Source organism: Fusarium oxysporum, chromosome 1 (genome assembly GCF_000149955.1).
Source record: "Fusarium oxysporum f. sp. lycopersici 4287 chromosome 1, whole genome shotgun sequence".
Classification (NCBI taxonomy): Eukaryota; Fungi; Ascomycota; class Sordariomycetes; order Hypocreales; family Nectriaceae; genus Fusarium; species Fusarium oxysporum.
Genome location: NC_030986.1, coordinates 4,414,889 through 4,431,561, shown reverse-complemented (window position 1 = coordinate 4,431,561; position 16,673 = coordinate 4,414,889). Strand labels below are relative to the sequence as shown.

Sequence of the window (16,673 nt, the reverse complement as noted above, 5' to 3'; positions counted from 1 at the left end):
ATTCCTAGTCAGGTGGGTACCAAAAAATAGGAATTCAAAGAGAGCTCTGGGTGAAAGGTTATGACATAAAGACTGCATCACTGGTCGGCCACTATTCCCAGTGGTATGGTTACTTATTTCTATCACCCCTCACTAGAATCCCGATTTTATTGGGAGCCACCTGCTAGTGCCCGCTCATTACTGTTATGGGACCAATTCTTCGCCACGCGCCTCATTATTCAGTAGGTATTGAGGTATTCACCATCGTTTCGACCCCAAAAGACCCTTTCTCCACCGACGATCACTGTGTCTCGTGATGGTGATATCGTGCGGCACTGGCACTCAGAGTCAAAACTGTTTGGAGATTGAGTTATTTTTCTATGTGCCGGGATTACTTATTTCTTTTGTTAGAGCCTCCTTTTCATCCTAAATTCGTAGCTCGACAGATCCTCGCCATATTTCGCAATGTCGCCGAAAGCCTCCCCATTATCGCATTCTCAGATCCAATCACTCTCTTTTTCATTATAACCCAAGTCCTTGAACAAACCTAGCATCATCGGCCTGCTTCTCCAGTGCTTCCCGCATCCTTTGAGAATATTGCTGGCGCTGACGCTCTTCTGCCGCGACCTCCTTGTTCTTTTCATGGAAATCGTCGGGCGTGAACAAGGTATCTCCTGTGAAACTAACCATACCAAGCTTATCTCCCGTCCAGAAGATGACATTGTCTTCGTTTGGTCGGTCACGATCTTGCCTTGTCTTGGTGGATAAGATCTTCCTTGCGAGATCGTCGGACCCTGGCATGGAAGCGAAGAGTGATGCTTGAGTGGGCACGTCACTGTGACCAACCTTGATTCGACGGCACTCCGTATATCCGTCCCTTTCAAACCACTTAATCTGCCCGGCCCCATCTGAGAATGCAACCTTGGTTCCGTGGTTGATCACCGACAGGATGATGGATGAAGCTGCAGTATACCGATTCTTCATAGTTGAGTTCTGCTGCATTGGACCGTCACTTGATAGGTCGACAGCGTCCAGGCCATATACCTCGAGCGAGCCTTTGGTTTTGTACTCTCCGCCTGCGACTAGAGTTCTCCCGCTACCGGCTGTCTTGCACTCATGGACTCTCTCAGCCGTGAGTTCTCCACGACGTCGTACTTCGTGGTCCAACGTGGAGAATGGATAAGGCAGCGCCGCCAAACTGGACAACCTTGAGCCCGAGTAAATGGACCCCACGATCTTTGGGAAGTGGCGCCTATCGTAATGAAGAATATTGGAGAATCTCCCCGCCACGTAAATGTCGTCCGACACTGCATTGTCACCGGCTGGTCTTGGTAGGTGTAGAATGCTCGTTGGCGTTGGCTGAGACAATGAGGCGTACGGCGGCAATGGATTCGGATCAAAGATTCCCTTGAAAGGATTGTCCTCCTCCCCCGGGATATCTAGCCTCTCCACGACATCTCCATGGAATTGTGATGGCGCCCTGAAGTCTTGAAGATGAATACCCAATGAGGTGCCAACAGTCATTGGGACACCCTCCTGGATCTGTGATAACGTTGTGATTGACCATTCGAAAGAGTGCCGATTTACAACTTCAAGGCGGCTGAGATCGACTTCAATGAGATCTACAATTGTAGTTATTAGTGAGGGGCAGTTGATTATCGTTTCGGCACTTACGACTCTGCACAGCAAAGACAGCCCTGTTGTTGCTGTTATTAACACTGACGCATTCAGTGACACCTGTGTCGATCTTTTTGGACCGCCTCGTGTTCTGATCCCCGCGGCCGTCGATGAATAGGATGTCCGGTTTACTGGTCGCGATAATACCCCCTCGCTTGCCCCTGGTGCCATTGACGTCCCAGAGACATACAGACCCGTCGTCGAGTGGTGAGACGGCCATCAAACTGCCGATGCCATCATCGCCATTGTTAGGGCTGTATAAGGCCATACCTCTGACCTCGATGAAATGCTCCATACTGCCTTGTTTCAGGCGTGGCGTCTCAAGCCAGTTGATAGCCGGCGGGCCCTGACGTTGAATGTATTCGTTATACCACGAGACATGCTCGTCAGGAAATGCCGGATCCCAGTTTGCCATATCTTGAAGGAATTGATAATGGCGTTTGTCAAATCGACATGAGTCATATTGGTCCAGTAGAGAACCATTTTCGTCTTCAGCTTCTGTGGCATCACTTAAAGATGACTCGGGTAGAGATGCAAAGACCTTTCTGCGATTTCGAAGAAAGGCATACCATGATGAGCGCTCAAAACAGTGATGTTTCCACAATTCATCATCAAGAACAACTTCTCTAAAATTCCGTGAAACAAGTTGAAGTTTGGGCAATTGATGAGGCTCAAGGTCTGATGAAGCAAAAATACACGTGGTCAGTAATTGGGAATTGATTATGGAACGGTAATGGAGGTATGATTTATGCGATAGCGGGGTACTGAGGGATAAGAATTAAGGCAAGGTAAGGTAAGCTGGGTGCAACTCACAGCACAAGATCTGAAGGAGGATCTCATGGGGGAGCTCGTCCCAGTGACTCGAAGTTTGTGCGCACAATGTCATTGTCATTTTCATTGTCCTAGTATGAGCCTCGAAACTCAATGAGCCAACGTTAGAGTTGTTGATAAAGTAGAGTTGAACAGACAGCTGCTTCAGTTGGTCCGTTGGTTAGTCGTGGATCGATTCGACTCGATCGCCACGCTGATTTGCGATTCCAAAACCAAAGTGTGGAGTGGCCAGACGGGAAGCGAGCTTGGGAAAGCTTGTACTGTATTTCTCGAGATGCTTCAGTGGGGAGTGCAACAAGTCGTCTTGTTAGTGCCGCAATGCAAGCGTGACAGTGACATTAACAATGACAGGTACAGCTGTGCTGGGTCAGGATCGGGTTGAATCTGATGGAAAGGGAGCGGGTCGAAGGGGTTGGAAGGATTGACAATGGACATTGATTGACTGGGATTGTCGCGATAAGCGATCGGACGAACCGGCAGTTAGAAAAAGGCGCCTTACGCCTATTCTGACGCCCAATGTCTTTACTGGTCGGTCATAGATGTGCCAACGGCACGGAGGAGCCTCTAATTGGAGGGTTTTCGGGGAGTCCATCTCAATCGAGGTCAATCAAAATACTGTGTTGACCAGCAGAAGAAGGGAAATAATAAATGCCTGGTATATAATTCAAGACAATGATTATGATGATGTTATGGATATTATCCTAAGCTTAGGAGAATTTTTATATAGCTTAGTCTAAACTTTGTCATAACAAGAAGTGATGCATACTCCTCATATTTCTGTCCACCCTGACCATCTACTTCAGGGGATAAGAAGATCTGTTATTTGTTGTAACTGGCATAGCAAATATTGGCACCCTGTGTAACATTTATATGAGCCTCAGGGAGCAAGAAAATTTGTGATCTAAACAGGCAATGCCAAATAAACTCACCAAAGAGTCCCCTAAGTTTATGATAGTTTTACCTAAGTCTTTTTGTTATTTAGGATCAAGGTTCAAGTCCTCTTGCTTCCCCTCGCTGGGCCAACATAAACAAAGGGGAATCTTTCATCTTGGCGTTAAGTGCAGACAGGCAGTCTTGAATCACGCCTGGAATCATCTCAGCGCCTTGATCGCCACACAAGGTATTAGAGGTGCCAGACTTCAAATAGCCCAGGGTATATCATGTATCAAGCAGAGATAGATTAGAAAACCGTAATAAAAATAATCAGTTGTGCTTAAGTGGTGATATCACTTGTTGCGTTGATGTTGGGTTTAAGAAGGACATACTTCAACAATCTTGAGTCTTCTGACATCCCCAGGGCTACTCTACCCATCAGTTTCAACACTAAAAGATCTTTTTTCACATAAATCAAGCCCAAGGACTCATACATATACAGGATAGACCCCTGAAATAACATAGACCGACCTCTGATCCCTGGCAGCTGTTGGCACTGCTCCGACCAAAATTTGTAGCTGCCAAACCTCATGCTCCCAACGTGAACCCTCCAACCTCCCATTCACTGCGGCTAGCATGACAAGCTTGGTGCCTCAGTCAACATCTTTAGCCCAGGCGGGGAAATCCCCCTCCTTATAGTGAGCGCAGTCGTCTCATTCACCACTCAATCATCAACCTCTTCGACCCGTCGTGATAAACACCGTTTCCCGCACACGCCGAAAGCCAACACCGCTTGAAACGGACAGTCCGCTACTATAAAACTGCGCGCTCTGAAGGTACTTGTTGATCTGTTTAAGAATACCGCGGTTTACTTTGAATTAACATCACGTTGAAGATCTTTCAGGTTCCTCTCTTTTCTGCGCCTCACATCACTTCATTTCATCGCACCCTCATTCATTCAAAGCTTTATTACTTTCTAGATGCTTGAAGCCCCTTCAAGCTTCAACATGAAGCCGCTATCCGAAAATGTAAGTAACGCACTCTTTCACTCACAAACACTCGAATTCTAATGTCAACAGTCGCTTCCATACACTGAGAGCGACAATTCGGCCCGAGATACGCGTCATGGGCGTAACACCACCTCCTCTTCCATCTCATGTCATTCGGATCCTTTTGCGAAATCTGGAATTGAGGTTGAGGATGGTGTTCAGCTACGCGACTTCTCATCTCCCGGCCCTGTCATGTCTCGCTGCATGAGCCCAGACCCAACCAGATTTGTCGCTGAGCGTCCATCACGACTCAACAATGCGGGCACTGGCCTCACTGTGCCAAAGATCAATGGGCCTTCAAGCGATGACCATGCTGCTTCCGAATGGGAGACGGTCGCTGGAGAGGATGCGTTTGAAAGTCATGCCGAATCTTCAATTCGACCACTGAAACGTCGAGGCAACTTCAATTTTGGGAACAAACAGCAAAACCAGTCTCAGCCTAATCAGAATCTCTGGGTACCGCAAAGGCACAACTTTGAGCTCGTCGCACCTCGTGACCCGTCTCTCCAACCGTCCGTGCGAAATGTGCCGAGATCAGCTCCCCGTTTGCACTCGTTTCACTCCGCGTCCAGCTTCTACAGCGAATCACCTCGCAACCAAGACCCAGACACTTGCGTCCCTTGCGATCCCGAGAACTATTCACAGGACGATTATGCACAGAATGCACTCGGGATGTACTCTCGTGCCTCATCCGACAGCGATGAAGACCCTTTCAAGTATGACACAGATGCATACTCGGGCTTTCTACGTTCATCGGCCGAGCGAGAAGTCAGTAATGCGCTGCACCAAGCCGGCTTAGCCGTCTCCTCAAAGGAAACTCTCCCGCGATCTGCTGATGGAAGCTTTCCCACCGCCTCACAGAGGGTTGCTCCTGTTGCATCCTTTTACAATGCTGCGGCTATTCGTTCGGCTTAGAATGTCGATGAAGAGGTCAAAGTTCCTGTTCATCGGGAGGAAAAAGCGATCCGCCGTGTCCCAGTTCCTGATAAACGACTTCAAGGTGAAATTGCTTCTCTTGTCAAGAATCGACCTCTCACTGGTACGGATGGTGATTGGCAAACTGTCACGACCGAGCATGCCTTCGACTCGATGCAGCAAGACTATCACGATAGCATTGCAAAGGGAACTGGAAGCAGTGTCGCTGATGTGTCCGACGTGACGGAGCGTGACCTTCATCCTCGCTCTTACGGCTCAAGAGACAGAATCATTCGACATCCTCCTGGTAACAATAAGTACGGCTCATACCGTCTTCGCACCGACAGAGGAACGAAACTCCCCGTATCTGTCCCGCAGTATGGTGTAGGTCCTGGAACTTATGCCTCAAACACAACTCGCAACCTTTCCCAGGCAAACTCACGATTACCTGAATCTACCGCTCGTTTCTCCAATCTATTTCGCAGGGAGCCATCTGAGCAGACCCCCGGCCATGAGAACATCCTCCTCTCAGACCTGCCTCCCAAGAGAGGCAGCTATCAGAGCCTCGACTCGGACACAGCTCCTCATGGAAACACCCAAGCCGATGAAACAATTTCGCCGGATGGCGAAAGGTACTTCGGCTTCAGTTGGAATAGAATCCGAAAGAATCTTGGTCGTGATCCTCCCAAAACCCCCCTGACTATTTTTGACAAGCCACTGTACAAAAGACGATTCCAGGAGTCGAACTCGGACAAACCTGCCCATGTTCCTCATGATGACTTTCTGTCCAAGATTCCTCGTCTTCCGTTTCCACTTGTCAGTCTTCCCGAGGCTGCGATGTTGCAGCAGTTCAAACGACAGAGAGGTGAAGAGGATCACAGTCAGAGTGCAGGCAACTTTGGGGCCAGGGGAAGGTCGAACACGATCAGCACTGAAAACTCGCCTCCTCTCCCAAAAACTCCTTCTCCTCCAAAGAGAAGCTTTTGGCCTTCGTCCACGAGTGACGATGTCACGCGACCTGCCCGTATTCTTCACCTTCATCGACTGCCTCAGGCGCATCGTCCCCGCGATTGTAAGTTGCAACGCTTTCATGTGCAGATATAGCTAACGAGGTCATAGCAAATGACAGAGTCACTGATATGCTAGTCTCATCCTCTGCTATCCTCGATACTCCCCCTCATACCGACCCAAAGTCAAGCACTCACCGTGTGTGGTATCGAAACTTCCAGCCAAGCATTTCCACCGCTCGCACTGGAGCTCATACTCCCGCATTCTCCACCAGCATCAATGGTCGGCGCGTTGGTCGCTGCCAATCTGAGTTCGATCCCCTTGCCGATAGCCCCTTTACTCAGAGGGAGGCTCGCCTTATCGAAGAGGCCCGCGAGGATATTCGTATCCATCGCCAGCATGCTGACATGGTCGCCCAACGAGGAAAGCGAATGTTCACGTGGGTCATGATCCTCACTCTCTTCTTCCCTTTCGTCGGCCCTATCGTGCTCTACGGCAAGCTCAACTCGACTATATCGTGGTACACCCACGGAGAAATGCAGTGCCTGACCAAGGACCAGCGCGGTACTCTCAAGCAGCAACTTCTCGTTGAGGCTGTTGTCTATCCCGCAATCATCATCGCCCTTTCAGTGCACTACTCGATTTGAAAGTCAGGATCGGAATCTTTCATGGCAAGGTGGATTTTGGGGTCGATTTTAGATGTACTTGGGAAAGCATCGTTCGTGAATTTGGCAAGGCAACGATGTACTTAACTTGATGGGATGAGAAATGATTGGTACTTAGGCATGGGTGCCTAAAGACATGGCTGGTTTTGTGGTCTTTTGGCTCCTATCCTGGTTGGTGGTTTACACCGTTTCATATTCACCAAAAGCGACATACGTGGGAAGACCAGTTGACTTGGAAAGAAGTGTAATTTATCTCGCCAAGGTTTTTGGAATTGCTCAAAATACAGGTATACATTAAGGTCGGCCTTGGTGATTGGTGAGTTACGTGCCGTGTTGTTGAACTCGGCATTAACGGATAGCTGCCAATCATCCATTGATTTCATCAATATGAGTATAGGCCTAAACTTCGACTATGATGACCTTAGGATATCTTTTAGTAACCTTAGTATATTTTATGATGACCTTAGGATATCTTTTAGTAACCTTAGGATATCTTATAATGACCTTAGTATATCTTATGATGACCTTAGGATATCTTTTGGTAACCTTAGGATATCTTATGATATACTTATCATATAACTTCACCTTTACTGTGTTTATGATCTGCATCAGTAGATACCTGACTTACACCAACTTATTACAACTAGCAAAGATCTATCTTGGTTGCATACTCCGAGACCCGTACGAACCAGGTAGGCCAGCGTATTTAATTTAATATTATCTCATGCATGAACAATTAAACTTGTTTGTTGCGCAATGCAGTGGAAGCACAATCACGCGCTGCGTTTGGGAATTAGAAGAATGCGAAAAGATATCCCTTAGCTTTATTAAATGTTCCATAAGATATCCTAAGGTCATCATAAGATTATACTAAGGTATTGAAAGATTAGTGTATTATTATCAAACTGTAGAATGTACTCATGAACTTGCAATATCTTGAATAGACTGGCTGGAAACTCATCATGGGACAGCCGACTAAATCATTTGGATCAACCACATATAAGAGTGGTGTCATCGGTTCCCAAATGTATCTATTATTATTGAAAGAAGAAGCACGCGAGTTGCGTGCAAATTCATCATACATTACTGCGCATATCATGGATCATCCTTGTGTAAGTTAAAGAGCAAACAAGCACCAGCTCCTCACACCAGGAGACTGTACCTGCGTCTTGATAGTCTTTGCTCACCTCTGCTAAATTGTTGAGCTTATTACTTTTGTGCTATCAGTCTCCAAGCTGCATACTGCTCGCTCCCTGACTCCAATGATGCTCTAATTCAAACGCCAGTAGCAAGCATCCAAAACTCTAAGAAGCAACCGAGACAAGCATTTGTCTTCTTTGAAATACAATACGTTTTGTCTTTGATGGTTCTCAGGAGTAATGGTGAGCTAACATGCATACAAATGCCAAACATAGAGTTGGCAACAAACACATACCAGAACTCATCATGAGCAGTCAAGTGACCATCATAGAACATCACATAGCAACTCGAGGACAAATAATTAAGTAGGTAAAAAGGCATCATTCCGTTATCTGCATTCTACCCTGTCTATGCTTAAATTCACAGGCCATCATCCGCTCTTGCAGGCTCTGGCCCAACAAGCCCACAACCATCCTTGGACCATTTTTCCATCAGCTCTCATTTTAGTAGTCATAGCCGCCCATGTCCTAGCGCGGCATACCCATGAAACATGCAGAACTTTTCATATGCCTTGGCTTCTCCTCGTCCAATTACCGTAAATGACAAAGGAAAATCTACCGCGGCCAGTCGTAAACCCCATCGCCCCTCGCGAGGCGTCGAAGGTGCTCGGTTCTTTGCTCCAGCATCAGTACTCCAAGATATCTACACTGCTGCAATTCCTAACAGCATTATGCATTTATCGGGAAGACATAGCCTTGGTGACAAGGCGCTTGAGGGCAAGCTCCTGCTTCTTGAGGTCCTCAGCAGAAGACTCGTTGAGCTCAAGAGCAGCCATGGCGTCGCTGATAGTGCTCTCGATCTTCTCCTTCTGGCCACGCTTAAGCTTAAGGGACAGAGTGGGGTCAGAGACGATCTCCTCAACACGGCCGATGTAGGACTCGAGTTGCTGCTTGGCCTCGAACTTCTTCTGGAAAGCGTCGTCGTTGCTCTTGAACTGCTCAGCGTCGTTGACCATCTTCTCGATCTCGTCGGTGGTGAGCTTGCCGACAGAGTTGGAGATGGTGATATTGGCGCTGCGACCCGAGGTCTTCTCGGTAGCAGTGACCTTAAGGATACCGTTGACGTCGACCTCGAAGACACACTCGAGGACGGCCTCGCCAGCACGCATGGGAGGGATAGGGGCAAGAGTGAACTCTCCGAGGGAGGTGTTGTCCTCGCAGTTCACGCGCTCGCCTTGGTAGACGGGGAACTGAACAGTCTATTACAGGTTAGTAAAATGTTTTGTAGAGTGGAGTAAGTGGATGTTTACCTGCTGGTTATCGGCAACTGTAGTGAATGTTCTAATGAATTCATTGTTAGTTTATGTTCATAAATCATCTAAAGTTTTATAAATGCTTATAAGATTTGACGAATGTTGGATGAGGTTATCCTAAATGCTGAAGAGCTTTAGGCCTCAGATTTTGGGACAAGGCTGAGAGTTGTGGGTCACATGTGGGGCTCCACACAAAGAGCATGTGGAATATGGGGCAACTGGCACGAGGCTGGGATTTGGCCAAAATGCCAAAACACCGCAGAAACATCACCAGAAATGAAAAACAAAACTTGAGAACTAGGAAATGAACATACCGCTTCTTCAGGGTAGGGCAAGTAGTACCACGGGGAACAACGGGGGCGAAGATGTTACCCTCCATGGCAACACCCAGGGACAGGGGAACGACATCGAGGAGGAGGAGGTCGGAGGTCTCAGCGGAGGTAGCCTTTCCAGACAAAATTCCGGCCTGGACGGCAGCGCCGTATGCGACGGCCTCATCGGGGTTGATGCTCTTCTCGAGCTTCTTACCGTCGAAGAACTCGGAGAGAAGCTTCTGGATCTTGGGGATACGGGTGGAACCACCGACGAGGACGATCTCGTCAACGGCCTTCTTCTCAATCTGGGCATCCTTGAGAACCTGAGCAACGGGCTCAATGGTGCCAGAGAAAGCCTTGGCGTTAAGGTCCTCGAAACGGGCGCGGGTGATGGACATGGTGAAGTCCTCACCGTCGAAGAGAGAGTCAATCTCAATGGTGGCCTGGGCACCGCTGGAGAGAGTACGCTTGGCACGCTCACAAGCAGTTCGGAGACGTCGGAGGGCACGGGCATCGCCAGAGAGGTCCTTCTTCGTCTTTCGGCCGAACTCCTTCTTGCAGTGGTCGAGGAGGTTGGTGTCGAAATCCTGTCCACCCAAGTGGGTATCACCAGCGGTAGCCTTGACGGTGAAGACACCACCCTGGATGTTGAGGAGGGAGACATCGAAAGTACCACCACCGAGATCGTAGATGAGAACGTTGCGCTCCTTCTCAGACTTACCGGCACCAAGACCGTAGGCAATGGCGGCGGCAGTAGGCTCGTTAATGATACGGAGGACGTTGAGACCGGCAATGGAACCGGCGTCCTTGGTGGCCTGACGCTGGTTGTCGTTGAAGTAGGCAGGGACAGTGATGACGGCTTTCTCGACCTTCTTGCCGAGCTTGGTCTCGGCAATCTCCTTCATCTATTTGGAGGGGTCAGTAAAAATTGCGCTAGTGCGGGGGCGGGGAAATTGTCTGCCCAAAAATTTGTGCGTACCTTGGTGAGGACCATGGAGGAGATTTCCTGGGCAGAGAACTGCTTGTTCTCGCCGAGGTACTCGACCTCGATCTTGGGGCTGCCGTTGTCATCGACAATCTTGAAGGGCCAAGACTCGATGTCCTTCTTGACGGTAGGGTCATCGAAACGACGACCAATCAGACGCCTGAGAATATCAGTCAGAAACTGCGAACTTGTGCGTTGGAGGTGAGGACAAAACTCACTTGGCATCGAAGACAGTGTTGCGGGGGTTCATGGCAGCGTTGTTCTTGGCGGCCTCACCGATCAGACGCTCCTTATCAGTGAAGGAAACGAAAGAAGGGGTGGTGAAAGAACCCTGCTCGTTGGCGATGATCTCGACATTGGTACCCTCGTAGGTAGCAACACAGGAGTAGGTAGTACCTGTGGGAGGACGGTGTTAGCGATTACTTTCGATGAGTTGTCCGATACACTGAGTGTATTGTCTTTGGAGTTGATCATTCTGTCCTCGAGTGTCCTCTGGTGAGGGCATCATGAAGCGAGTCGCCCGATGGCGCACAAGAATAAAACACCTCGACAACAACACCAGCTGCATCGGAAGAGAAGTAATAGACATACCCAGATCAATGCCAATGGCACCGTCATACACTTCGTCCGCCATTTTATCTTGTCTGAAAGGTTTGTGGTGGAAAGGGAAGAAGGATGAAGAGGAGAAGAAGAAGAACGTGGGGTTTCAAGAAAGGAAATTCTCCCACTCTGATTTTGTGAGCGACGCTGCGTTAAAAGAATAATAAATTTTGGAGGGACCTGTGAACTTTTTCTGCGGGGCGGGGCAGTGGGCGGTAGGGAATCCCCTCCACTAAACCTATCGCGGTAAAGTCTCTCGCCTGAGTTTTTTTCAAGGCTCCATTCTTTTTTTTTTTCTTTCGATTCTGCTGAGCAACCAACGCACTTTTGAGAGCGCGAGAAATCGGGACCGAGGAAATTCTAAGCCGGAGATATTGATAATTTTGGTATAGACTATCCGTCACCAATAGTTTGGTATCAGTTATCTCATGTTCCATTTTTCTTTTTTTTATATTGGCAGTCAGTCAAAATGCATGTTGTACTTGTTGTGGCTAAAGTGCGAGAGCGATCTTTTGAAACATAACACTGTACTGTGAACCTTGAACCTCGAAAGAGATTTACCTTTGCCTCAACAAATCATCACTCAGCTTATGGCCAGTGGCAAGGATTTAGCCGCCTCTACCTAAATCAAATTTTCTTCTCCGAGTTCCTGATCCTCGGTTGCCTGAGGAAGAACCAGGTAGTTAGTTACCACTGCAGCCCAACTAGTAGCAGCTGTCCCTCAAGCTTGTGTACCCAAAGCCTGACGGCAATGCCGACTTCACTATTTTTGCCGCTTTCGGAGTCGCGGCGTCTACGGATTGCTAACTTACTCGCTTGCAACCACCAGTTCTATCGTAGTATCTGTCTGACTCGCTATCTGACGAATGACGACTCTTTGTGACCTTGAGACAACTCCATGAGCCATTCTTGCAATGTCGGATCAACGTCGAGGCTGTCCTAGCTACGCATTGTTTGTGGAACTTGGTAACAGAGATGGCCTTTCGAGACACAAGCATTATTCGGCTAAGCTTTGAGCTAGACATGAAGCAGTGGTTGCTTCGAGGAATACACTTTCAAGACGGTTGATCAGTCTACGACATGACATAAAGAAGCCTCACGTGATGCCTCGGGAGACACATCTCAGGCCATAAGACTGTGCCAGGTTACAACGAAGATGCTAATGAACGTGTGCTAATACGTGACAAGAAATACTCGTAAATCTGAGATTATGCTTGTCGGTTCAGAATGGTGGCCAATAGATAGACCTGCGGTATTGATGACCAATATGAGATAAGACGATGAAGGGAGATCAACGCCCTAGCATCTTTTGAGAACTGGTATGGCAAGGCATTGCAACTGTGGTGGAAGTCATTCTCAAGTGCAATTCTGTTAATTGTACTTACTAAATCTTCGTAAATTCTGCGAATAGCTTCATATTTTCCAGGATGAAAGTGGTGGACCACGACATCTTCCTAGGCATCATCCAGCACACAGCTTTTTTCCTTTTTCTTTTTTCCTTTCGCTAAGACACTTCGGCCCAAAAATCGGTACTAAGTTACAATCAATTGTTGTCCGTCCTATGTCTCATTTGTACTTGGGCTTCAGATCGAGAATCTCAGCCTCCCAAGTCACAGAGTCAGGAATTGTGTCTTTAAGAGACGGGGCCTTGGGCTCCCATCCCAGGAACTTCCTCGCTCTCTCCGCTTCTCCTTTCGAGTTGATGGCCCACGCAATTCCAGCCTTATAACCTTGCTTGATTACATCTTCGAATTTAACCGACTGGGTCCTAGACTCAGGTATATACCCTTGACGATGAACCTCGTCGGCAACCCAGGTTGCGAGGTCTTTCCATTGGTGTTCACCGCCACTGACAAAGTAGTACCCTTTCTTACCCCATATCTCAGGGTCTTCTTTCTTGGAGGGTTCCTGGGTTGCTTCGATAGCTTTGTTGAAAAAGTCTGCAAGGTCCTCCACATGAACGGAGTCCCATTTTGCCTTTCCAGCTCCAACGAAAGGGGTGTAGCCAAGATCAAATGTTGCTCGAGCCAAGCCGGGAACTGTCATGCTAGTCTTATTGAACAACCCGAGACCAGTTCCGTGGATAACACCAGGTGATACAATGAGGAACTTGACGACATCTGAGTCGATACTCTGGACAGCATTGTCAACATCCTTGTGGATCGCTTCATCAGGAAGGTTGAGAATCCGGTCAATGTCGTTGATGTCATGGTAATTCTGCTCTGGCAGAGGTGGTTCACCATAGCGCTGATTCTTGAGATCATACCAGGTCAGGATACCTGCTCCTGAAAGATGGATGTAGTATCCCGGGTTTTCTGCCGAATGGCCAGAGGCAAGACCTTTTGCGATTGCATTTGCCGCTGGGAGTGAGTCTGCAGATTCTGCCGTATCTATTCGCAAGTGTAAGTCATAGTTCTCCCCTCATTCTTGAGGTATGTTGAACTTACGAACAACCACGTCAGCTTCAGATGCCGCCTTCTCGATTACATCGGTGCTCGCAAGGTCTCCATACACGAATTTGACCTTGAGGTACTTCTTCGAGATGATCTTTGCACGATCTTCGCTACGAATATACAGGGTATAGTCATAATCCGGGTGGGCATCGTGTATCTTGGAAAAGGCAGTTCCTCCAACGAAGCCTGTTGGCAAGTGTCAGTTTGGACAAAGTCCGCTTGAGGTACCATTCTTACCAGTGACTCCAGTACTAGAAGGACAAGTTAGTTTTCTCAATGACCACATATTATACAAAGTGATGTATGATTGGCACTTACAGCAAAATTTTGGGTGCCATCGCGGTGTTCACTATTGTTAAGTTGTATGAGACGAAGTTTTTGGTTCAGCAAATAAGCTTTTATATCGTTTGATAGCTATTCCAAACTTTTACAGGAAAAGAAGTGAGCTTGTTCACTTTATATATGTGTGTGATCCAGAATCTTGTGGCGATTCCAAGGAAGCAGATCGCAACACATCCTCGTCACTTACAAAGCAAACATACGGCGTGAAACTGCACCCGGACCAAATGACATACACCAACTTAGAACTACTGCGAAGATGACCTAACTGCATACAATTCTGCGGGATGTACGAGGGAATAGCCAATGAGACAATCTTGTTTGTACCTCAAATACCAAGTTTGACTTCACAGATGTTGACTTACCCTATGCATATCACAAACCCAGGTCAGACCGGAATTTCCGGTTTAACAGTAAGCACACATAAACTACAAGTTTCCAAGAAAGCATTGAAGCAATGATCTCATCAAGAAACGCAAATTCTTCACAGAGTTTTCCGTAATCGCAATACAGCAAGACTCCTACGGCTTGCTTAATCCCTGTGTTGTTTATGCTTTATGGTCTGTACAGAGTTCACCTTATGTTCCACTAGCAATATCCTGTTTACTTGTTGTGAGCTATTGACGCTAATTAACGAGAAACTCAATTGCTAACATGAACCAACCCAGGTCGAGCTTCCTTAGCAACTTCAACTACATGGGGGTATACGATTTCTTCGCTTGTCTCTCTTTAGTAGTTGCAATAGGCAAACCACCAATGAAATCATCACAAGAGATAACTAAACATGTGAATACGACATGGCATCGTTTGGGACTAATCCCCCTCACTATAAAAGGCTCACTTTCCCGGAACTGAAGCTCTTTTGAACTTTCGATAATAACTCTCACAAGAACCTCAGAGTAACGAAACCACTCCATCTTCTTGTTCGTCAAACGAGTAAACATGCCTAAGGACTACACCACCAAGAACTCTGGCACCAACAGCCAGGTTAGACCCATCATCTACACACCTATTCGTGTCACTGCTAACATGTCTTAGGGAAACCACTATTGCTCCCGGGACTACGGTGCTAGTGCCTCCAACTCGAACTCTTATCATTGCTCCAACACGTAGGCGTGAACTGACCAAGATGCATATCAAGTGCTAACATTCTATCCAGAGATGGCTCCTACTATTACTCCAACCCCAATGGAAGCACTTACCACAACGATGGTCAAGGCAGCTCAACCTACACGTCTCCCAGTGGCTACACTCACTCGTCCAACTCTGGCAAGAAATAAGTCTGAGGACGGAAATTGGCTGCTTTGATGGGTGTGAATGCAGCATGATGGGATCAATGTAATGGAGTGAGATGGCACTGCGGCTTGGTGCTATGAGTCTATGGGCTCTCAACCAGCCAAAGGACACTTCTCTGAGGGGAGAGGAATGACCAATCTGAGATTCCAGATGTCACGATCATGATTTAAGAATAGAGACCTTTCATATTGCCGCACATGTCATAGTCAGTACTTTCTATCTAAGTTCACAGGTGGCAGATCAGGTGAGGATTCCTTAGCGACCTCATTGTGGCCCCTAAATAACGCCTATGAAACCGACAGAGAATTCCAAAGTGTTGTAGCCATGCATCACTCACCAGTTACAGCTCACCATTCTTTCGCTTGTTCCAAGTACATGATGTTGCCTTGTCGGCCAAAGTTTACCCACCACTTCCAGTCCATGATTTTAAGCTGGGAGGTGCACGGCGGATGCATGATCCGTTGCAAATGATGTTAATACCATGGTATCGATTCATCCCATTTGTGGTAACCTCTCAGGGTATATTCTATTTTAACATGAAACAATGCCTCGAGGCATGGGCTCTGAAGCCTTCTTATAGACCAGGCCTCCGCGCCGTTGATGAATTCTGCCTGCTTTTCGATGCTTGACAATTTCCACATGACAATTGCGTACCCATTAGCCAGAACTCTGTATGCCACAACCTGCTTTGACCATGGCATTTGATGGCAACGAACTATGGCCTGTTGATGCAAGCCTGTTACCCACCAGGGCTCACAGACAATGACCCAGGATCCCCCAGCAAGGCCCAATCCTGAGCCGCCAGAGGTAGTACCCAGCAGCGGTGCATTCGGACCACTGTCAGTTTTGTTAGACTGGCGAACGATCTCAGACCGTGTGTGGATAGACACTGTCCATTATAGGCTACAATCTGGCGCGAGGACGTCTCGTCTCTGCGAGCAAAGTGAGCCAGTACCTCACCCACAGCGTCAAGGACCATGGCTCCTGTTTTCTTTCACCTGATATCGCTTTCTGTCGCCGGAGATACTTCCTGGCGCATGCAACCATCTGCCCAGTGACCAAGACATCCACTCGATCGATGAACTCGAATACGTGCTCAACTTTCTTCGCTTTCAGTCTCACCATGGATTTGGGGCGAGCCACGATTAAACCCTGGTAGGGGCGAGTGAAAAGATCATCTTCAGGCTCTTCAGGCCGTATACTGTCATTGTTTGAGTAGAGCAAGGCTTTTTTGTGA

The 16,673-nt window shown here is 47.8% G+C and overlaps 6 protein-coding genes across 7 annotated transcripts; 3 read left to right on the top strand and 3 right to left on the bottom strand.

Annotated features, from left to right (window-relative positions):
- Window positions 1-235: 235 nt before the first annotated feature.
- Window positions 236-2,914, bottom strand: FOXG_00895 (uncharacterized protein). 2 transcript variants are annotated; one of them, XM_018377531.1, is made up of 3 exons: window positions 2,470-2,914; window positions 1,654-2,334; window positions 236-1,601 (listed from the first exon to the last, which is right to left on the bottom strand). In XM_018377531.1, the coding sequence occupies exons 1-3, from the start codon at window positions 2,552-2,554 to the stop codon at window positions 502-504; spliced, it is 1,866 nt and encodes a 621-aa protein (XP_018233276.1). In that variant the 5' UTR covers window positions 2,555-2,914; the 3' UTR covers window positions 236-501. The 2 variants fall into 2 exon arrangements, with proteins under 2 accessions (XP_018233276.1, XP_018233277.1); XM_018377532.1 differs by having other exon boundaries at window positions 1,654-2,914.
- Window positions 2,915-4,367: 1,453 nt separating this feature from the next.
- Window positions 4,368-6,979, top strand: FOXG_00894 (uncharacterized protein; the record flags this gene model as incomplete). Its single annotated transcript, XM_018377530.1, has 4 exons — window positions 4,368-4,388; window positions 4,440-5,282; window positions 5,340-6,396; window positions 6,582-6,979. 4 exons carry the CDS (start codon window positions 4,368-4,370, stop codon window positions 6,977-6,979), a joined length of 2,319 nt encoding a protein of 772 aa, XP_018233275.1.
- A 405-nt stretch (window positions 6,980-7,384) lies between these two features.
- FOXG_17974 (uncharacterized protein) lies at window positions 7,385-7,576 on the top strand (the record flags this gene model as incomplete). Its single annotated transcript, XM_018398003.1, has 1 exon — window positions 7,385-7,576. The coding sequence occupies one exon, from the start codon at window positions 7,385-7,387 to the stop codon at window positions 7,574-7,576; it is 192 nt and encodes a 63-aa protein (XP_018233274.1).
- Window positions 7,577-8,387: 811 nt separating this feature from the next.
- Window positions 8,388-11,683, bottom strand: FOXG_00893 (heat shock protein SSB1). The gene is made up of 6 exons (XM_018377529.1): window positions 11,340-11,683; window positions 10,967-11,144; window positions 10,743-10,908; window positions 9,764-10,668; window positions 9,447-9,477; window positions 8,388-9,395 (listed from the first exon to the last, which is right to left on the bottom strand). Exons 1-6 carry the CDS (start codon window positions 11,380-11,382, stop codon window positions 8,874-8,876), a joined length of 1,845 nt encoding a protein of 614 aa, XP_018233273.1. The 5' UTR covers window positions 11,383-11,683; the 3' UTR covers window positions 8,388-8,873.
- A 1,231-nt stretch (window positions 11,684-12,914) lies between these two features.
- Window positions 12,915-14,139, bottom strand: FOXG_00892 (uncharacterized protein; the record flags this gene model as incomplete). The annotated part of the gene is made up of 4 exons (XM_018377528.1): window positions 12,915-13,738; window positions 13,796-13,987; window positions 14,039-14,052; window positions 14,120-14,139. The coding sequence occupies 4 exons, from the start codon at window positions 14,137-14,139 to the stop codon at window positions 12,915-12,917; spliced, it is 1,050 nt and encodes a 349-aa protein (XP_018233272.1).
- Window positions 14,140-14,994: 855 nt separating this feature from the next.
- On the top strand, window positions 14,995-15,737 carry FOXG_00891 (uncharacterized protein). The gene is made up of 3 exons (XM_018377527.1): window positions 14,995-15,127; window positions 15,179-15,249; window positions 15,300-15,737. The coding sequence occupies exons 1-3, from the start codon at window positions 15,083-15,085 to the stop codon at window positions 15,418-15,420; spliced, it is 237 nt and encodes a 78-aa protein (XP_018233271.1). The 5' UTR covers window positions 14,995-15,082; the 3' UTR covers window positions 15,421-15,737.
- Window positions 15,738-16,673: the final 936 nt, after the last annotated feature.